Source organism: Talpa occidentalis, unplaced genomic scaffold (genome assembly GCF_014898055.3).
Source record: "Talpa occidentalis isolate TD23 unplaced genomic scaffold, MPIMG_talOcc4v2.1 talOcc4.6, whole genome shotgun sequence".
In the NCBI taxonomy this organism is placed as follows: Eukaryota; Metazoa; Chordata; class Mammalia; order Eulipotyphla; family Talpidae; genus Talpa; species Talpa occidentalis.
The window spans coordinates 39,474,019-39,497,602 of NW_023604972.1; the positions used below are offsets into that span (position 1 = coordinate 39,474,019).

Sequence of the window (23,584 nt, forward strand, 5' to 3'; positions counted from 1 at the left end):
GGCTTTCTTTGCCAAAAAAATCTTTTAAAAAAATCTTTAAAGATGTTACTGCGATGTATGTCTTATAGTGTTTTTTATACCTGTATTTTCTTCTATTTATTTTATGGTTTCAGGTCATATGTCCAGATCTTTTATCCATTTTGAGTTTATTTTTTGCAAGGTATGAGGTAGTGGTCTAGATTCATTTTTTTTGCTTATGTTGTCCAGTTTTTCCAGCACCATTTATTGAACAAACTGTCCTTTTTCCATTGCATATTTTTTGCTCCTTTGCCTAAGACCCTTTTAAGAGGTCTGTGAAATCAAAGCAATGAGCAATTATAGCTAAAACTGATGATATGTCAGTTAATCAAGGTAGTGGCGTCATATTATACCAGGAGTTGTATCATTGTGTTCTTCAGTGCCACATGTTTACAGAAGAAAAGAATAATTTAATTTGAGATGTCCTGGATGAAACATTAAAAATTATAAATTGTAAGCAGGGACAAGATGACAAGATGTCATCCTATAGGATGACAATATATAGGATGACAAAGAAAAGTAAATGTGACTTTCATTGGGAGAGACCATTGTAAATTTCATAGGTCATATAGATGGTCTAGTTGTTTTTGGCTTTGTATAACTTATTTAGATATTTATATCACATTTATCTTAGGTTTTTTTTTTAGTAGGTTGACAGGAGAAATAGTGATATATTTTCATAGACCTTTTATGTGAAGTTTAATGAGACGTGGAGAATCTAAGAGATTTTCTTCAACACATTTCTAAATTTTACCATTTTTTAATCTGTCCTATCTTTGTTATAGAGCAGGGTGAGGGGCACCCCAGAACCCCCAAACCTGCCCATTCTAAATAGGTTCTGCCATCCACCACATCAAGACAAAACCTACTCTAGTGCATAAGACCTTCAATGAAAAAGAAATTTAATACAATTAGTGTGCAATACAGAAAAGAGGAAGAATATGGTTCCAAATCAAGCACCCATAGTTGCCCATCCCCTCGTGGGTAAATGCCCAGCCAAACAGAGTTGGCCCAAAGCAGGACACTGAGGCCCAAAAGCCTGCCACAAATAGAAGGCACATTCCAGTGGGGACACATAGAGCAGGGTCAGAAACAGCCAGACAAGTCTGGGAAGAAAGAAGTAAAATAAAAATCAAGATGAACATTGCCATTGTTAACCTCCCCTCAGGTCTCTCACCCTCATCTCTTTCAACCAGACCAAAGCCAAAACAAGTGCAATTTCTTCACGTCTCTTTGCTCCATGTGCCTCCTCCAGGTCTCCTTCTGGCTCTCCTTCCTGTTTCCTTCCCTCTTCCAGTCTCCTCTCCAGCTTCTTTCCTTCCCTATTCAGCCCCACTCTCTCTTGGGGTGGGGCAGGAAACCTGGAATGTCCCCTTTTTCTGGGGACCACCCTGTTATATCTTCTATATCCTTCTCATTCTCTACTTGGCTCCCCTGGATCTGAAGGGTAATATGAAACAAGATATTTATTTCCAACTTACCACTTGGAAAGTTTCATAGTAAACTATAAGTGCAGAGAGTGAATGGAGCCCATGCCATGTTCAGAGAGCATTTTAATATATATCAAGTAAGAGAGATAAACTGTTCTACAAATAAAAATGCCACTATTATTATTTCCTAGTGTGAATGTATTTTTTTTAAAGATTTTATTTATTTTTATATAGAAGAACTGAGGTGTAAGCCAGAGGTGCAATGGGTGAGAGGATTCACCAGAGACAGAGTGGGGAGCAGAGCAGGTGGATCTACTAAAATACACTGCTAAAGGGAGCAGCAGGTGAAAAGGAGAGGTATGCTGTGCCATGTAGGTTAGTTCTTTTTTTTTTTTTTTAAGATTTATTTATTGATACAAGAACCAAGGTACAGTCAGAGGCAGGGAAGGATGAGAGAATTCACCAGAGCCAGAGCGGGGAACAGAACAGGCAGACTGACGAAGTACACTGCTGAGGGGAGCAGCGGGCGGCAGGAGAGGTCTGCGTGCCATGTGGGACCCTCACCGGCAGCCAGGGATTGTACCAGCGCTGCAGAAGCTGCGGGCAGCTTCGCAGCCCCGCGCTCAACCGCTGCGCCACCGGGGAGGCCCCATGTAGGTTAGTTCTATGGCCCAGAATCAAATTCAGGACTTAGTGGTGATAATGCTAAGACTTAATCGCTAGGCCACCAGGGAGGCCCTGAACTTCTCATTAGCATGAGCTATTACCCAAAGCTTTAGGGAATTTTACTCTTTTCAGAACAAGCAAACAAAACAAACAAACAAAAAAATGACAAAAATGTGAATTGTCAATATCTCTTGTCAAAGTCATTTCATTATCATGGACTTCTGTGTTGGAACAAGAGGCAGAATGATATAAGCTAGATGTTACTCTGTTTCCTTGTGGAAGGAATGTTATTAAACTCTTTGTGTCTCAGTTTCTTCATCTGTAAAATTAGGATAATAATGGTTTATGTCAGAATTAACTGGAATAATACATGTAAAGTTATTAGAATTGCACCTAATACAAAACAAAAACTTGCTAATGTTAAGCATTAGTTTCATCTATTATGATGATAATTAATAACATACAATTTAATGCTAATTATCACTAAATGGGTTAATATGAAGGTAGCTAATAACTGGAATTTAATATGTTGATACTTCTTTAAGAGTATTTGGTCTTTCAACATTTGAAAAAATTGGGTTTATAGATAGAAAAGAACAGAAAAAATCATGTAAAAGCAAATTTACGCTACCTTAGAACAAGTAAATCATATGGTGCTTTTTGTTTTTGTTTTTTTTTAAAGATTTATTTATTTATTTATAAAAGAACCGGGGTACAGGCCAGATTCACAGGAGGGTGAGAGGATTCACCAGAGCCAGAGCTGGGAACAGAACAGGCAGACTGACTAAATACACTGCTGAGGGGAGCAGCGGGCAAAACAGGAGAGGTCTGCTGCGTCATGTGGGACCCTTACCGGCTGGCTGGGATCAACCCAGTGCCGCAGAGGCTGCAGACAGCTTCACAGTGCTGCACTCAACCGCCTGCGCCACCAGGGGAGGCCCTGGTGCTATATGTTATCTACTTATTCCAGATCTTTAATTGATTGAAAATGGTTATAAATAGGTAAACATCCATATTTTCTGGGAGTAGAAAAATCAATGGGTAAAATGTTTCATTTTTATATTCAATATAGGTGATTGAAACTTCAATTAAATTGAAATATCATACAAGGGTACTGGTGAAGATTTAACTCAAAATATCAGTAAATACTGATAAAAAATTTCTACTCAATTTCTACTGTTACAAACTTAAGTGCTCTTAATGAAGATTGGTACAGTTCCTACAACAAGGTCCTATACTTGCTTCTACAAACCATGGGACCAAGAATTTGGCCAAAATTTAATATTTCTCTCCTACAAAACAGCTAGTTACAGGAACAAGTATGGATCTATCTCTTGGGACAGAACTGCTCTCTCTTCTCTGCCCTTCAACCAACCACAACTTCCTCCTTGGCCCCCAGTCACAGTTTCTAGATATAACTCCTCTGCCATTCCATCCTCTGAAACAGCTGAGACCTACTGGTACCATTTTTTATGGCTTCCTGGAAAACCATTTCCTGGTGGAGGAAACAAACTCATTCAGAAGATGGACAATTACCTGATAAAACTCCAGAGGCTTTAGAGACCTAATCTTAACTGGCCCTCCTCATCTTAAAGCATCACCAAGAGCCTTCTGTATTCAGTGGTCCTTGAGGGGCCTGGCCTAGAGCTTCCCTCCAACCTCGCTAGAGCTTTGGTCATCCGAGAGCTGTGAACCAAGTGGGAAAAAAACAAAAAATAAAAGAGAAAAAGCTACCTGCAAAAGACTCTTAGGTAGACAAAATAGCAACAACAAAAAAGGACAAAGGAAGGTGGGAAGGAGGAGGAGGAGAAAATTATATTGAACAAAGATAGTCTGATTTTAATTTTGTTTTAATTAAAATACAATACATATTTTCATGGCTCATAGCTATTTTTTTTTAAATAATGTTACAAGAATTTCCATAAACTTGTATCAGCACTGAAGAATTAGTGTCCCTGGTCTTTGTAAGTCAAAATGCATTGTGTTGCTTAGTTTTGCTCATGGTGAAATTCTTTCCCACTAATTACAAAAGTTGATTAAGAATCCAGTAAAATAAAAGACTCTAAATCAGTCAGTGACTATATTTTTATTAAGTTTTGTTCACTACCACACCTGTTCCACAGTGTTCTGATATGAAGGCAAATAAAATGTGATCAAACTGAACCTTTCAGAAGGAATTTATTCCAGTCTCTTAGAGTTGTCCTAACCAACTTTCCATGGACAAGAATGTACTTTCATAAACTAGAAAGTTTAATGACTAAAACCAAGAACTTTTTATGATGTGGTGAGATAGCTCCAATGTTGATTCATTAAATAGAAAGCAAATAGTAGTAGGCTGGTTTGCTAGGAACACTTACTTTGCGTGGGACTTTCTGAAGGCCTAGAATGAGATTTCTTGTTTTGTAGAGTCTGCTTAGAATTAAAGTTCATAAATTCCCTTGGGAACACAAGTCTTTCGAAATAATCATTGTACACACTAATTTATTAAAGGGCATATTAAATAAGGCAAAAATGACCTGATATAATTGTTACAAGTCTCTCTTGTCTTAGATACCAGTCTTGGAGGCAATCCAGTTGCGGTAGGAGGTCACTCGAACGTAGACACCTGGCTTATTGATTCTACCACATTCTAAACCCCAGCTCACTATTCCAACAAGGTACCAAATATCTCGAGAATTGGGGTAAACCAATGGTCCTCCAGAGTCACCCTAAATAAAACAGAATATTAAACATTATGAAAATTTACTTCCTGATTTTTCACATCAAGTGATAAGCCCAGATGAAGTTTGTGATTTCTGCTTCATAGAAACCATAGGAAGGGGCCTCCCTGGTGGTGCAGCAGTAGAGCGCTGGGCTGAGAAGCTGCCCGCAGCCTCTGCAGCACCAGTTCGATCCCCTGCCACTGGGCGAGGGTCCCACATGGTGCGCAGACCTCTCCAGCTGCCCGCTGCTCCCCTCAGCAGTGTACTTCATCAGTCTACCTGTTCTATTCCTTGCTCTGGCTCTGGTGAATTCTCTCACCCTCCAGCGCTTCTGACTGTACCCAGTGCTTGTATAAATAAATAAAAAGAAAAGAAAAAGAAACCATAGAAAGGTGTATGGTATAAATTCCTTCATCACCCATAATCTCAGCTCTGGATGGTAAGAATATACTCCCTGGGACTCCTTGATATTTACCTGAAACCTTGAAGGTGTGAAATGAGAAGTTACAAAGTCTAGTTCTATGAGAAAAATTTGGGGAGATCTGTATTATGAAAGTACTTGCAGTCCAGGGTTTCATAGCTGAGAAAGTGGCCACAACCCTAGCCTTTGGGGCTCAAAAGGTAAGAGAAATGGACTGGATGTAACTGAAAATTTTCAGGACTAATTCTTTTCTGACATATAGGTAAAATAATAGATTGTGATACTAGATTATTTTGGTTGATATGCCAGCTCTTCCATTTTTTCGTTGTGAGACCTTATATAAATCACTTCACCTTCTTCAGTTTCCTTGTCTATAAAATGACAATAATGATAGAATCTGTGTCACAATGTTATGGTGAAGATTAAATGAATTAATATTTGTAAAGAACTCAGAGTAAATCCAACATACATGTTTGTTAAAAATTTATGAACTCATTTGTCTGCAGGGAAGAATTACTTTAGTGTGAAAGCTGAAAGGAAGTTTGACAGACTTGTCAAAGTACAATGAACTGAACCATAGAATTGTCTCTGCATTAATGATTTCCATAAAATAATAGCAATTATTGATATACTATTTGTCCGATGTGAATAATATCCAGCCTTACCTGACAGGCATCAATGTTTCCTTCCATATAGCCAGCACATAACATCGTGTCCTGCACCAGACCATTATATGCTTCTTTAGCATTACAAGTGTTTGTATCAATAATCCTCACAGGTGCTTTCTGAAGTAACAGTGGCATTTCACCTAAAGAACAAGACAGAAACATTATTTTGTCCTTTGTGCAGAAGACCAACATTTGACTCTTGTCTATTCTTAAAATTAAAGGCCCTCATTCAAAGCAATAAAAAACAATAGTTCAAAGAAAAATTTGAAACATCATTTTAATGCTGCTTTTCTATGTCCTGATCTCTCTACTTACATCTTTGGACCAGATCTTTCTCCAATAAGGTAGAGACTTTTTACAACTAGATCGGTCTCCTTGGAATGCTCCAAACCTAGGAATTTGAAATTTTATAACTCCATATGCACCTTCCCTGAGAGATCACCTGGAAGTTGTGAATCTGAAAGTAAATTGCACCTTTGACACTGTACCTTGTTGCTAATTTTTCTAGTTTTTGAACTTTAAATACTGTATTACGTTTTCATTGAACTTACCATCATAGGAAACTGCTCCCCATCCGGTTACAACAACTCCTTCACCTGGTGGGAAAATCTCTGCAGCTTCAGGAAGACAAACTCTATGTACATCATTCTTAAACAAAACTTTTTCTGTGAGCAGTATAACTGCGATATCATCATGATGTTGACCTTTGACGTAGTCTTCATGAATAATAATTTGTTGAATGTAATGTTTCATATAAGGAGGAGTAACTCTAGTACCAAAGCTGACAGTATAGTTTCTTGGATTTTGTGTTCTAAAGAGATGAAAATCATATATTTTGTATTTATTTCAAAATCAGAAGTATAGTCTGTACCTACTATACTTGTGTCATGAAAATATTTTTTGCTTTATAATCTATTAGCAGTGATACAATTGGATTTTTTCATTCATTTTAAAAATCTTATTTGGATCCCTACATAATGCAATATATAAGGCAATGGGGATATAAAAATAAAATAAATACTTCATACTTTCAAGAAATTTAAACCTAATTTAAATTGAGCATAAACAGAGGCAGCTGCAATTGCCTAAATGATTGTATTTATAACGAGTCAAACCACAAAATGGAGGAATTAAATCTGTATGCTCTAGGAATGGAAGATTTGTTATGAGTGCTGAGCACCAACTAATGACCTGGAGATGCACCAGTGGAATGGAAGATTTCTTAAAGAGCATTTTGGATGACCCTATATAGATGAGTCATATTAGCCTAAAACATGAGGAGAGGGATCAGGCATGTGCAAAGGAGAAGGGAGATATGAAAAAGATGTGTTTTACCAACTAAAAATGGTTTGGAATGTCTAAGGTATACACAGATGAAAGATAAGAATAATATGAGGAGGGAAATGTAGGATGAAGAATGAATGACTCATCCTTTTCCTAATGGTAAGGGAGCAAAGTGTTAGATTAGTTTTATCGTATAATTTGTCTTCTAAACCATGATACTTTTTAGAATAAAAGGGAGTGCTGTTGATAATTCCTCTGGAATAATGTGTATAAAATCGACCTGCCCCAGCATCTTTGGTCTCCCCAGCCTTGGGCAACAAGATGAACTTACTTTTTAAAGCAGTGAGCTGCAGTCACCAGGTATCTGTCACTTATCAAAGAGGCCCCACAGTAGTGTCGACCATTCCTTCTGACACTTGCTTGCCATGGCCATTCTCCTTCCTGAGCAGTGGAACCTCCCTTGACTCTGTCATGTGTAGCTGACATCCTTGCTCGTCTCCCACAGCCTGGCAGAAAGGGTCAGTTTTGTGTCATTGAATATAGGAAAATAATATTTATTGGATTACAAAACCAAGAGTGAGGTGCTGTCATTCATACATGATTATGTCTAACAATATCTTGCATGGACAGGAACAGAGCATATTCTCTTTACCCAGGAATCACTAGCAGCCCCTGAGTCACCTCCATACCCAGTGTCTCCAAGACACGGCAATACTTAGAGAATGTGAAAGCTATGGAGGCATATAAAGTCAAGGTTAAGTTCATGGGCTATGTAACCACACAACTTGGTTTGAATTCTAGCTCAACCATTTGCAGACTGGATGTATCTGGATAACTTATTTTATTTCTTTGTGCTTTAGTTTCCCCATCTCTAAAATGAGAGGATAATAATGCTTATCTCTAGGATTGTTGTGAGGATTAAGTGATTACATATAAGCACTTATAACCATACCTGGTCAGGAGCAACAAATCTTGACTGATATGTTTTAGATCATCTCACACATTTAATTAAAAAGTATCTGAACTTACGGTTGTTGATTATCTGTTCAGCATCAGCCTTACTCATTTCTGATATAAAACAAAAAAATAGTAAATTTAGTATCTAATATCAGTCCCTCAACCCACATACCGATGGAGTAAGATGGCAGGTTTACAAAGCAGTAGGGTCCAGGAATAATAGTGAACCTCTGGATAAAGTTTCAACAGAAAAGAGAGAAACTGGTTTACTGAAATTGTCCTTTGACTCTTTATGAATACATATATGGAAATAACATCATATATGAAAATGAAACTTCATTTTCATTTAATTGGCATTGTATTCTACATCAGCAAAAATGGGAAATTGCTAGAATCTTTCCTTAGAAGATCAGGAAGTCCTCTGAATATGATTCTGTCAGTACACAAAAATCACTTTCATAAAGTGGCATGTCTTATAAAGGCTGTTTTTGAAAGTTTATAGGGGATCATGAAAAGAATAGCAAGACCTGCCATTATTTATAAGGACTGTTCAAAGTCTTACTATCTGCTCTAGAATGAGAAACAGCTTTTTTTCCCCATCAGGAGCAATTTTAAGGTTGGCATTACTATGATCTGTTTTTTTTTTTTTTTAATAATGAAGAATACAAGAAATTGCTCTGCTAAAAAACACTGAATTCTTCAGTGTTTGTGATATGTGTTAAGGATAAAATGATCAAAATAACACTTCAGTATCTAATACATAAGCTTACCCATTAGTATAAGAGAATTGGGATCTGTTTTCAAGTATCCAGATTGGTTTGTCAGCATGGAACGTAATATGCTTTCAATTTTTCGTTTTGTGTTTTCCTTCTGTGACCTGGGAGCCTTGAACATCAGCCATATATGTGCTGTCACACTGTTGCTATCAGAACTGGGAACAACATAAAGGTATCACATGTTGCAAAAAAAAAAAAAAATAGCATTTACTTCCTCATTCCCTGGTCTTTAATAGCTTGATTTCTTCTGCTGTTTTAGGGGTTTGTGTAGTACCCTCACTTTTATTCACAGAATTGTCCATCTTCCTATATTCACTTGGTAACAGTATGTATTCAGCTATAATATTCAGTTTAGAGGACAATTAGTTCCACAAATCTGAAAAACAGAAAAGACCTGAAGCACAGGTTAGACATATCATGTAACAATTGGGATCCTTTACTCATGCATTCACCATTTATTGTACAATGGCTCTAGACAAGTGACTGGGCTAGGTGCTATTGGACGATGCCAGGATCACCCATTAGACATGGCTTCCAAACCTTAAAGAATTTCTAGATTTCTAGGAGACAGAAGACATATATATACAGTTGACTATAATAAATGAAGCAGAAGTGATATAGTGATATTTTTCTTACTTGCAGATAGAGGAAAGAAAGAAAAGTAAATTTTTACTTAAGGGAACAGAGAAATTTTCAAGGGTAAAGAGATACACACTTGAGCCTTAGAGTATTTTCATCACTATTTTATCATCAAGCATGAAATTTCATCAGGCAGATAAGATGAGGGACAGAACTCCAGAATGACTGGATGGGAGCAATATTATTTAGAATTTATTGGACACCCGCTATGTTTCAGATACATTTTTAATCACATTTAGTCTCCACAATAACTAGGCAATGTAGGTGTCATTATCTTTATCTATAGATAAGGAAAAATTGAGGCTCTGATGTGCTCAAGCTTACACTGATACTAAATAAGGATCCAGATTCTGTATAGTTGACTCCATAACCCAGGCTTTTACATTATGCATTTTGCCCTCTGATGCAGCCAGCCAGAGATAGAAGAGGGTCTTTAGAGCTAGCCAGTGGGTAACTGTGAAGAGTGGATAAGTAAAAACATGCTTGGGGAAGAGTAATCTGATTGTGGTATTCAGGCAGTTTTGTTAGGAATCAAGAAAGAAGTGGGCAACCCAAAAGACTGGTCAATGAAAGTGTAGGAATTGTCCAGTATCCCTGAAGTTAGGTGTCTGAAGTGGCACCATTATTCTGTGAGTCCTCTTAATGTATGGCTAACATTTTGGCATATAAATCAATTATCATTCTTAGAAAGGACTCTACTCACAGAAGTTTACTATTAGCATAGCAGAATGAAAAGTTCTGTCCTGTAGCTATTCATTCACTTCCTATAGACCCACACTTGCTATAGATACTTGAAGTTACATGCATAGGAAAACAAGGCAAAATCCTCTAGCTCTCCTATGTCTTGCCAATACTAAAATAGACTCCCTAGTTTTGTGCTAGTGGAGATCTTGACTCGCTCTGCAATTTCAGGAGTTCCATGATTTCCAGGAGTAGGAAGGAAAGGGTAAATAAGCATGATCTGGTAGTGGTGATGAAGATAAAAGCAGTAATTGCTGATTTGTTTACCACCTCCCACCCTCCCCCTCTGTAGTCTCAAATCTGTGATCATATTTCACAATTAGTTTTGGTTTAGTTTTGCCTTTTCCTTTGTTTTGTTTCTTCAAATTCTGCATATGTATGAATCATTTGAAATGTGTTTATTTGCAAATATTTTCACATTCATTATCTTTTTTGATGCTGAGTACAGTTGTATAAGGAAAGCAAAGTGTTAACCGATATTTCTCAAATATTAGTACATCTGTAAATTGACACAGATAGGATATAGCAGAGGGGAACAGAAGCAAAGTGATACAGTGACTGGCCAAGGCTCTTGAGCAACTAAGTGGCAAACACTAGGCTTGGTTTATCTACCTCCTGTTCTAGAGTTCCCTGTGCTATTCTGTGCTACTCTAAACCCATATGCAGAGACCACAGCAGTTAGTTTACATTTTTGTTATGTTGACTGAAGGATTTCCTTGGCATCAAGCCAAGGTGTAGATATGTTTCTTCTACCCTGTATGAACTGTAAGACAGTTCCACAAGATGCTTAGCTCACTTTCTAGAAGAAAAATATGAGAAAATAGAGTCTGTATTTATGCTAATGTAAATAAAAATGTTAGAACATCAGGCATTGGTCTAAGGGAACATCTAATATTTGCTGAACATAGAGACTTAAGAAACCAGAGTGATAAATCAACTGTAATTAAGGCTTGATACATTCTAAATGTATCAACTAAATAGTCCATTTAAAACGCAACTAAGGGCCTCCCCGGTGGCGCAGCGGTTGAGCGCTGGGTTGCGAAGCTGCCCGCGTCCTCTGCGGCGCCGGTTCGATCCCCGGCTGCTCCCCGGCCACCAGAGGAGGGTCCCACATGGCGCGCAGACCTCTCCTGCCACCCGCTGCTCCCCTCAGCAGTGTACTTCAGTCCTTCTGCCTGCTCTGCTCCCCGCCCTGGCTCTGGTGAATTCTCTCACCCTCCCCCACTTCTGACTGTACCCAGTGCATGTATAGACAAAACAAACAAACAAACAAATAAAATAAATAAATAAATAAATAAACATGCCTCTATAAAAAAAAAAAAAAGAATTAAAAATAAATAAATAAATAAAACGCAACTAAATAGTCCATTCTTTGCTTAGGCTTCATGTTGTACAATTGATATAGCACTTAGCTTAAGGTATATCTATTTATTAATAATGTATCAACTAAGACTAATGTAGCAATAAACTGTTCAGAGAAACTTGAAATGTAATAACATATAAGTGTTGATCTCTTTTCTGAGTGTTAATATTAGTTACTTACACCAATCTGATGACTTGAGAATTGATATATTGTTTGTAAATGCTAGAACTTTCAAATGCATCAGACATCTGTTAAAGAAAACACAGAGTCAAACATCAAATTACAATTATATATTTATATATCAGAGAATTAACAAAGAAATAAATTTAAGTAAATATAGTTTACCTTAGTCTCGAGAATTTTGCTAAGATAATGATTTTCTGGTGATGTCTCCCTTTCGTAATTTTTATTATATGGGATATCCAGTACTTTAAAGCTACCTCCATAATAATAGGTCCTGCTTTCTGTGAGATAAAGAAATGATAGAAGAATCATTTCAGAGAACTTTATTTCAAATACACATACAGATTATATACAGCAATACCAACTAATTAAGTATTGTGCTCATGTTAGATATTGAAAAGTCCTGTGAATCTTTCTGGAACAATTGCTTTAAAAAAGAAAATGGGTTTTGTGGAAAGTATAAGACAAGAATAGAGCAGATGTAGAAAAGTAACCTCTTAATTGAGACATAGGACTATAAACTATAAATGATATTTATGTCTAGAATAATCAATTTGCAGTCTATAATAAAATTATCATTTATTAAGTATCAACCATGTGAAGATATTTTATAATAACTGGTTGAAGTGCACCCATTTTTCAGGAGAAATATAATCATGGAGCTATTCAGTAACTTTTTGGTATCATATAGCTGCTTAAAAAAAAAAAAAGCCAAGAATCAAAACTTGATCTGTCTGACTTTCAAAGTCCACAACTAACCTACTTCCTAATCCTTAATAGCTGACTGGAGACCTAAAGCACCAAGGGGGAGAAGGGGGTAAGAAAGGGGTAAGAACAAAGAGGAAAGGATGTATAATGGTCTATGGTGGTGGCATATAGGTTAGTTGGTGGTGGGTGCACTGTGGTGGTAATACCTGATGGGGTACCTCAGTTAAAAAAAAAAGATTAAAGGGCCTCCCCTGGTGGGGCAGCGGTTGAGCGCTGGGTTGTGAAGCTGCCCGCAGCCTCTGCAGTGCCGGTTCGATCCCTGGCCACCGGCGAGGGTCCCACGTGGAGTGATTTTATGAGAAATAAGGTTATATAAAGGAATATCTAGATAGTAAAAAAAAAAAGTAACTCATTAAATATATAATAGGGGCCTTAATATTCAAATTACTGCCTATCAAGAAGGAAAGTAAAGAGGACAGGAAATCATCAAAGAAATAATCTAACAATTTTCAGAAATTGAAGCATATGAGTTTCTAGATTGAGAGGACCCACTAAATGTTAGCACAATAGATGAAAATAAGATGTAAACAATATCACACTACCATGAAATTTCAAAATTCTGGAAAAAAATTAAATTTTACAATAAGGTTTTAGCAGTAGGTATAGGAGAAAAGCTTTCTTTAAAAGCTCTATCAAGACTTCTTGATAGAAACATGCAAAGCAAGACAATACAGATTTTGCTTCAAAATTCAGAAAAATACTTTTTCCAACCTAGAATTCTATACTGTTAGAGTAATTAAAATATTTTCAGAAACCTGAACTGCCAAAAATTAACTTCCTAGAAAGATTTTAGAATATACTTTCCACCAAACTGAGTGAATAAAAAAATAAAAAGGAAATACAGATTCCAGTCATTAGGGGATTAAAGGCAACAGACAATTGAAAGTAACCCCTACATTGTTGCTGAAGGAAAATTCCAAGTCAACACATATGTTATCAGTAAGTGGATAAGTATGGAAAATTCATCTTCCAAAGTAGGTGACAAGATAATATCAAAATTAACTAAAAATTAGGATATAACAATACTAAAAATTGACTCATAGAGCTGAAAGTTTTGTCTGAGAAATGGCAAATAGGAATAGTGGAGGAAGAATAGTGTGTTTCATAAAAAGTCCTGACAATTTGACTCAACTCTGACTATATCTATTTAATTAAATATATACCTTAATTTAATATATATTTGGAGGGAAAAGAATCCAAGCATGGAAATTCATGGGAAAATGAATGGATAGTAATGATATGTTTCATTTAAGTGTACATAAATATATATTAAAATGAAACAATTGTAATAATTCTGACTATAAATCAGAATGAAGAAATAAATGTTGATGATGTAAAAAGGACAATATTGCTGACTATTAGGAAGTGAGGGAAAAATGAGAAGTGTGCTGATTTTCATACCTTTCAGAACAGGATATAATAAAGTCTAAAGTTGAAACACATGGTTTTTGAAAAATGACTCCAACATTCCTCATGTTTTTTAAAGTCTATTTTGAAATCTATGTTAAAGGGTTTTTTAATATCACTATTTTTGTTAGGAAGAAATAATTCAAAAATTCAATATTATTCAGTTTCTCTTCATATAAAGTCAGTGTCATAAATTAACCATAAAATAATACATATTATATAATCTGAGATTTTTTTCCTACCTATTATCTATCTAGACATTCATATGTGTATATGGTATACAGTCTTTAACCTGTGTGTATTCAAAAATGCATCTGCAGTAAAGTGTTTGGCCAATACTAATAATTTTCATTTCTTGTATCTTGGGTCACTGACGTATATTTAAAGGGGTATTATCAATTGGTTGCAACTGGTTTTTTTTTTTTGTCTTTTGTAGAAATGGAAATAATGCTCATAACAAACTTAAATATACCAAAAATGTATGTTTTACCAACCTACTGCCAGAAAATGAACCAGGAGACCAATAGTTATCCCCAGGATTGCCAACACTCCAAACACAATTAGTGCGATCATCCATAGTGGCAATGATGGGCGGGCAATTGCGACAGGTCTGCAAATCAAGGACGTGAATAAAAACCATATATCAGAAGAGCCAGAGTCATTCCAAAGCTTTCCTTTTTCCTGCTTATGCACCCCTAGAAGTTCCACAATTTGGGCAAAGTAGTAGCAAAGGACATTTGAAAACAAAATGGAAGGATGGGAAGAAAAGAGGAAGAAAAATCAACGTGTTACTTCAAATTTTGATTGAAGCTCTGTGTGAGTGCCATGAAATTATTTCCCAGGAGTATGATGACTGGTGTCAGTTTCCTATGCTTAGCATCTATTTCCTTCCCATGGTCAATGGGTAGTGACAGAGTTAGTATCACTAAGGACATAAGTGATTAGGAAGATGAATCCGTAGTAAATATGCATAATGATAGTTTAAAGGGAGGACAAAGAAAGAGACTACTGTAATACAGGGAGGTGGAGTGAGAAATGAAAGTAAGTGTGATGAATCTGAGAAAGTTTACAGTAAAATATTTGAATTTGGTAATTAGTTATCTACATTAACAAAGGATTAGGAATAAAAATAACACAAGATTTTAACTAAAGATGTAAAAGGAAACAATGAAATATACAAGAGGTACAGAGGTAACTTGGGAAGGAAAATATTAAAGTTGTTATATCTTGCATTTGAAAGACATTTAAATTTCCAGTAGACAGTGGAACTATGAGGAACCAGAGCTGGGGATGTAAATTTAGGAGTCATCCAAAAACAGAAAAAAAAAATGCTGTAAAACTATACTAGTATATAATAGTGCTGGCTAATTATAATATTGTACAAAATTTGTATTTCTTTTCCTAAGGCAAACAATTGTTTCCATTCTATCTACAATGTCTGATGTCTTTCTTGAATCTCAGCACTATTGATATCTCCCAAAAGAAGACTTTAAATTATCCTCATGTTCTTTCAAGTGTAAAAATCAAAATACTGTTACCTTTCAGTGATGGGTCATCACTGACTTCATCTCATAAGAATTCAGTTACACTGAAACTACTTAGTTCCTGGCTTGGTTCACTAATTTTTGCTCCACACCCTTTCATGTCTCCCATGAACTCTTACTAATTACTTCTTCCCCTTGTTTTAAGTGGGACTATATTTATACATTTCTGATTTTGACTAGTTTTAGCTTTAAACATTTACCTCAGGGCAGGACTTCACACAGGTTGGGACATTTTTTTCTTTTATTTCTGCAATTTGTTTTAAGAAATCATATTCTTATAAGACTAGAAATAAAACTAAATCTATTAACAGTTGATCAAATAATATGTGGTAGAATTCATAAATTCTACAGTTTAAAAGTGAAGGACTGAAATACCTTTCTAATTCTTATATATACTTTCCCTAACTTTTTCCATTTTGATTATTGTTTTTATAGCTCAGAAGTTTTTCTGGGTTGTAACTCCCTCTAGCTTATAACCTAAAGTTTCAAACCATGACACAGATTAAATAACTGCTATAAAATGATAGACTTCCCAGGCAGAATTGTCAGTTTCCCCACTTAGCCATTATTATTGGTGGTCCATCCTACCAATTCTTCTGAAAAATTACATGAAGGGAATAACTGGAAGAAGGTAAAGAATATTGATTAGATCTTGCCACAGGGGAAAAAAAAAAAACAACTCTCCTGGCCAAGATCTATCAGTGCTAGTTGACAAGGATCTAAAACACAGGGTTTTTTTCTAATCTATGAACTAACCCTTAGAAAGAAATTGAAATTGGTGTGGTTTTGAAGTCTTTTCTTTCACTTATAGTTCTTTTTTTCATCTTGGCTATTTATCACTTAGGCACCCACATACAGTCACAGAATTAAATAAGTTCCCCCTAAATGCACCTGCAGCACACAACATGTCCCCAAATCCCTCCATCCTCTCAGGCAACAGGATGAAACCTCCCTCTGAGAAGATAGACACTAAATTACAGCTTTAACCTTAATTAGGTACTAGGAGTACTTAGAAACAATGACTTAATCCTTTGAAATCTTTCAAGTTAAAACTTCACGCAACTGTCAAATGATGATGGTGAAGGAGGAGGGACCTATAAATATTAAAAATCATCCACCCAGCACAAAAGTGATGACTACCTTACAGAGAAAACAAAACAAAACAAGCATGCTGTTTCCTCTTCACTTTTAACTATGTGTGATCTCTAATAGATCAAAGATGTGGCTAATAAAAAATTTCAATCATGAAAAATATACCATCTTTAATAAAGAAATCACAGAATAACAATTCAAGAAAATTTTTCTTAGTGTATTTTATCACATTGAGTATTCTTTCTAATCACATTTACATATATATGTATGTATGTCTTGAAGGACTCAACTGTTGACTCAAGATACACATTTTTAGAGAATATTCATGTAATGTGTGAATTTATATTTCATCATTATCTAAACACTAGATATATTAAAATTAGATTCAGTTAATTTTGCTATAGAGCGTATATTTTGATGAAAATGCCCTGTGAGTTGAATATATAAATAATATATAAAGTAATAAATATTTAATAATCACTGTTCATATGATAATTAGACACTTTAAAACTAAACTTCACATGTCTATACATAAGCATTCTAATTCATGAACATTTTACAAATAAAAATATGCAGCTTTACTTTTAAAAAATGAAGCATATATTTTAACAAATTCTGTTCTGGGCAAGAGATGTTTCAGAAGAGTAAAATGCCTTCATAAAATTTATCATCAATCTCATGTGTTTGATTTTTTACACTAATAAACTTTCCTTTCTAATTCATAAAAATAATGTTTTATGTGAGTCTACAGAGAACACATAGGAAGCAATGGTACTGTGAGATTCAAGATAATATTCATGAATGCATTTTAGAAAGAGCAAGATGTTAAACAAATGCAAGGGTCATGATCAGCAGCAACACCAATACCAATTTAACATTTGATTTTTAAGAGAAAATTTTCTCTCCATTTCTTTTTCTTCACTTTACTACAGTCATACAATAGTATTTTTCATTCACAGAACATTAAGCTGCATGTCACCTTTTAGAAGCACTCTCCAAATCACTCCATGAATCTACAGATTCCATAAACAAATATAGGTATGTTCTAGGGTTGTCTCTATGCAGGAAATCCAAAATATTGTGGGACAATTACAAATTCCCCCTTAAAGTCAGTTATTTCTCTGCATCCCTTGAGTGAGGGTCATATTGGGGAAACATAATTCTATTTCTGTCAGAATTTTAGCCAAGCAAATCTCCACTTACCTGTACATAATGTGCTGATATAATGGCTGTTGATGTTAATAAAAATAAAGGACACTTCCGTGCTACTTTTGTCCTGATCAGTGGTTCTCAGGTAAATGTGCTAACCACAATGATAGTTGGGGTTTTAAGGGCTGGGTGCAATAGCAGAAAGCAATTAAAGGGAAACTCGTTTAACAAGTGTTGATGACAGTTGTGGAACTGTGGTTTAAAGGAAGAAATAAAAATGGTCTTTGAATGGGTTACTTAGAAAAATACAATAGACATTACTTGGATTGGTCACCTGTGAGGTCCACCCACAAAATAACACTACAGATTGGTGAATCAGTGTTCTGACTTAGATTCCATCCATTCTTTCCATGGTATAGAACTCCTCCCCAGTGAAACCCAGTTGAATTCACTAGAGCTGTCTTTGACAAATAACTTACATGCAAGTTGGATTTTTTGATACAATAATTTTGCTATAGCATTATTCACTTAAAACATTCTCAAGCTAAAAGTTGTCTCTTTGTGCTTCTATAAGAATGAATTTAAAGATGAAGGCAGGTTTTGGTGTGAGAAATATGAGTTCTGTTTTGATTCTTTATTGGAAAGGGAAGTAAGTCATCTGATCAGATGTTGTTTAAGAGAATATGGATTAACTTTTTGGGTGACACATCAAATTTTCATAAAAACAAAAATTTCAGGAGGACATTTAGGTATTTGGGGCACTAATAGAGATTCTTGATACCATCATTCTTTAACCTTACACTTAAGTTATTCATTAATTGATATTTGCCATATACTTCCTGAGGCTACACATTGTTTCCTAGTAGTAGAAATACAATGAATATAATAAAATTCCTACCTCATGGAGCTTACAGTCTAATAGACACACAGTGAGAAAATACTGAGTACATTATTTAATGAGATATTTATATATGCAATAATAAAAATAAAGTAGAATTATTAGGTGGAAGTAGTACATGCGTGGGGGTAGCATTCTTTAGGGTATTCCAGAAAGATCTCTGTGAGGAGGAAGCTTTTGAGTAGAGATTTAAAAGATGATATTAATAAGCATAATTCATCTTCCTAATATATATTTTATAATCTTCAAAATTCTCAACTACATTCAGGAAAAAAACAAACTTTGTGGTTGATATTCAAGGCTATTTAGAATGCCATCTCTCTTAGTCTGTGGTATTCCAGAGCACAATAGTATAGCAGAACATGCATGACCTCTATGCCAAGGCCAGTCCACTAGTAACTAGATGTTGGACATAAATCTCTGAGTTTCAGCTTTATCATACATAAATGTAATGTTGTTGTATGACTGAGACCACGATGCTGAGGAATATGTCCAGGACATTGCATTATCTTAACAATGACTTTACCTAGAACTATCAGTAGACTTTACTTAATTTTTGAGAAGATGTGGCGAAACAATTGACCCTCATGCTGTACTTGAGCAATCAGAGATGTTACATCACTCCCTCCCCCTTTATTATATGTATTCCCAAAGCCACAGTGATTCCAAGAGAGAAAATAACATGAAATGTGTTAGTGAGACTATTTGGACTGGTTATGTGACTTTTGAGGTTTAGCAAAAGGTAAAGGTGTGCAAAAAACTCTCTCCTCTTGTCCACCCAAGGAAAAGCTTCATAAGTTCCCTTGTTCACTAAAATTGCTACCTACCAATACAAAGTGATTTGCCTTTGCCTTGGTCCCTCTCTGCCCACTTCACATAGCGGCCAGCTTCAGATTACTGCTGGGTTAATACTCAACAGTTGAGTCACTTCTCATAGTTCCCTCCCTTGAATGGCAAGTGCTTTCTTATTTCCATGCTTTTATTCATAATGTTTAATACTCCCAGGATTTCCATTTCTATTCATCTAGTGTTTCTTCATGCTTTATAGTCCAACCTAATTGCCACTTCCATCATGAAGTCTTCCCTCTTTTTTCTTTTCTCTAATATATGCTGTCTTCAGTATTCATTTTGATCTCAATCTGCTACCTTGTTATAATGGGTTTCTATTTAAATCTGTCCTGTGCATGTCTTATCACCTCAATGGAAGAATAACCTGCTTTAACCTGAAGGTGTGAATGGCATCTTATACTATATTTTTCATAATGATCATCAGACTGGGAGTCAAGAAACAATTTTATTGTAGGCAGAGATCAGTCCAGTTTCTGGATATCAAGAATCTGTAGCAATAATATCATCTGTGATGGAGACTTTCTGATCTCTGGATCTTATTTACTGAATTCAATATTGTCAATTGCAGTCTCTTCTCCTGGGTATAAGTTTTCCAATTTCTTATTAATCATTTCAGGATTTAGTCCAGAGCCTGCACCACTAGTCCTTCCAACAATTTTTAAAGTACATGATGTCTTATTTCAAATTCCTCTCTGCTTAAAGTGTCTTTGCTGCTCTAAACCATGACTGATACAGTTGCAGATCTATTCAGAACAACCTCAATAAAAATTATGTAAAATTATGAGATGTAGAAAGATAATTCAATATGATATCATAAATACCTAAAGGAAATAGTAAATAATACTTCACATTTTATTTTTTTTTAAAGATTTATTTATTTATACAAGCACTGGGTACAGTCAGAAGCGTGGGAGGGTGAGAGAATTCACCAGAGACAGAGTGGAGAGCAGAACAGGCAGAAGGACCGAAGTACACTGCTGTGGGGAGCAGCAGGCAGCAGGAGAGGTCTGCGAGCCTTGTGGGACCCTCGCCCAGTGGCCCAGGGATCGAACCTGCGCTACAGAGGCTGCGGGCAGCTTCGCAACCCAGCGCTCAACTGCTGCGCCACTGGGGAAGCCCAATACTTCACATTTTAATGGGTGGTATTTCATATACTTAAATTCTTGTATTTATTTATAAAATTATAAATAAATATATGAAAAAATCCAGAAAAAGTCACAAAGCAATGATTACTCTGCAGAGAAGGAAAGAGACCAGAAATAAAATGGTCATAAAAAAAGTTTAACTCAATTTATATCGAGTTTATTTTTTCCACAGGGATAATGTTTAAATACATTACTTATGTAATTTCTAAAATATGTAATGTACTCATTGACATGCAATAAAAGTTTATGCTTGATGTGGATCTAAGTAGGAAAAAGAAGAATTGTATTGGCTATAAAGTATAGGTCCTCAGAGAGTCAGGGCCCAATAAAAATCGACTAAAATTAATTTACTTGTTGGCCCTGTAGAACTTTCCCAAAAGAGATAATTGTTTGATAACAATTTTAAACTAAATTTTAAAAGATGGTAAGAGGTTACCAGGGAGAGAAAAAAAAAACTGTCAGAGAAGAAACTTCTAGACAACTACAGCATTTGGAAATGCCCATGTATTTTATCTTGTTTCAGAAATCTCAAGTAATAGTGTGATAGAATATAGGTTAAATACGAGGGCATAATGGTAGATAAAACAGAGATGTAGGCAGGAGCCAGATGCTAATATTGCATTTTAATTTTATTCATTGAGACAGGTTCAGGAAGTAGCCACAGTTCAGGAATAAAGAAATGAAAAGGAGTCCTTGAAAAACTTATGGTCTAGTAGGATGTTTAGATGCATAAATAGATGAGCTTTACATCCTGTAGAAAAGGCAATGACAGTTGGATTCCTGGGGCAACGTGGATCACGAGTCTCAGAGTGTCAGGGAATCTTCCTGGTAAGAAGTAACATCTCAGCAGCATCTTGAATCATGAGTAGGAAGAAGACTCAAGGACTTAAGGAGTTGCAATGTATAATAAAGAATTTGAGTTTCATTCTCTAAAGGTGTTGAGATGAGGGGTGGAGTAGAATTTTAACCAGGAAAGAAGAATGCTCCTAGACTAATTCTCCTTGATTACTAAACATTGTCTGTTCCCTTCATAGCTTGTTTTTATTTTCATCTTAATCCTTACTCTTTCATCAAATGACTGGTAAGGGTAATATGGGGACAGTCTCTCATTACCCTGGCTCATTATTTCTGCCTCAGTGAATCTTTGTTATATGAGACAATCTGACTTAAAGAGCATAAACCTGATAGCTAGTTAATGGAATTCTTATATAATATGTTCTATATTTAGTGAAAGTAAAGTTTTGTGTATTCAACCACAAGTGCCAACTGTGAAAAATTTTAGGAAAAACAGTATAAGAATCCATGATTGGATTATTTTATGTTTATAATAAGCATGATAATTGTAAAGAATGCAACATATTATAACAACATATAATTGTCTTTTCTGGAATCCTCTAATTAAGCACTATAAACTGCCAATCTCAAATGTTCTTGTCATATTACTATGAAATGTTTCAAAATAGATCCTCTTGATTTCCTGTATTGGAACATAAGAAATGAAAACCACAAACAATTCTTATTTACTCATTCGTTAGCAGGCAATAATTAAGATATTTAACAAACATCCAATGAAGTAGTCACAAAACTAGTTTATAATGTCATAGAATAGATATTGTGCCCAAGTTATATCTTCTGGTGAAGATTTCTTTTAAGGGTATAATAAGAAATAGTTTACATTCTGCAGTGTGCTGATAAGTTTTTAACAACAAGCTCACAGCATCTGAAGATAGGAGCAAATATTTTTCTTTACCATGCAGATATTGATAGATGCAAATAACTTGACACCATTAATACTATTAAATTGTAAAACAATTAGAATCCTTAATTTTCATTATTGGTGTGTTTCACAATTAGATGATATAATCCCTGAAATTTTAACATTCAGCTCACACATGGGTGCAAGGAAGACTATGCACATACCACTGTTGTACTTTTAAATATTAAAATTTGTAAAGATTTCACACCTTTGGATATGTGGAAGGACTCATGATTGCAATAAGGAATATACCACTCTTATTTAAAAGCAAAAGATATATCTTTTATATTAGCCCCATGTTGCATGTATTATATACAAAGATTTTTTTTCCCATTTAGCACAGTGTCTTCATTTTCATGATAATTTCTATCATTGTGCAGAAGATTTTTACTTTGATGTTTATATTTGCATTTGCCTTCCTTGCTGTTGGAATCTTGTCCCCAAAGAAATCTCTGAAATGAATGTCATGGAGTACTTTGCCTATGTTTTCTTTCATGGATTTTATGGGTCTCATATTCAAGTCTTTACTCTTTTGTGTTAATTTTTGCATATGGTATGAGACAGTGGTCTATTTTCAGTCTTTTGCATATCACTAAACAGTTTTCCCAGTATCATTTATTGAATAGGATCTTATTTCTCCATTATATACTCTTAGATCCTTTGTCACAGATTAATTGTAATTAATTCTGAGCTCTAAATTCTATTCTATTCCATTGATCTAAGTGTCTTTTTAGGCCAATACTATACTGTTTTGATTACTATAGCTTTGCAAAATAGTTTTAAGTCTTGGGAATATTATCCCTCTGTTCTGCATTTTTGTCAGGTTTGCTATGATTATTTCGGGTCTATTGTGGTTACATATAAATTTCAGTAATGTTTATTCTATTTCTTGGAAGAATGACATTGAAAATTTGATAAGAATTGCATTAAATTCATACAATTCAAAAAAAGGAAACAAATAATCAAATTTAAAAATGGGAAGAAAAGCTAAATAGACACTTCTTCAAAGAAGACATACAGATGGCCAATAGAGACATGAAATATGCTCATCTGGGGATTGCAAATCAAAATCACAATGAGATACCACCTCACTTGTCTGTCAGGCTTAAGTCACATTCATTTTGTTTC

The 23,584-nt window shown here is 35.2% G+C and overlaps 1 protein-coding gene across 1 annotated transcript; it reads right to left on the reverse strand.

Moving 5' to 3' along the window:
* Positions 1-4,660: 4,660 nt before the first annotated feature.
* LOC119260825 (transmembrane protease serine 11B-like protein) lies at positions 4,661-17,888 on the reverse strand. The gene is made up of 10 exons (XM_037529916.1): positions 17,863-17,888; positions 14,518-14,633; positions 12,011-12,129; positions 11,846-11,913; positions 8,917-9,077; positions 8,219-8,257; positions 7,521-7,695; positions 6,457-6,716; positions 5,903-6,045; positions 4,661-4,822 (listed from the first exon to the last, which is right to left on the reverse strand). The coding sequence occupies exons 1-10, from the start codon at positions 17,868-17,870 to the stop codon at positions 4,661-4,663; spliced, it is 1,251 nt and encodes a 416-aa protein (XP_037385813.1). The 5' UTR covers positions 17,871-17,888.
* Between the last annotated feature and the right edge of the window lie 5,696 nt (positions 17,889-23,584).

What these genes read in the sequence shown, in the direction of transcription:
- LOC119260825 (XM_037529916.1), bottom strand. An exon ending in GGTTCATTTTCTGGCAGTAG is followed by an intron (nt 12,130 to 14,517) that starts GTTGGTAAAACA and finishes TTTATCTCACAG; the next exon opens with AAAGCAGGACCTATTATTAT. An exon ending in TCTCAAGTCATCAGATTGGT is followed by an intron (nt 9,078 to 11,845) that starts GTAAGTAACTAA and finishes TGTTGTTCCCAG; the next exon opens with TTCTGATAGCAACAGTGTGA.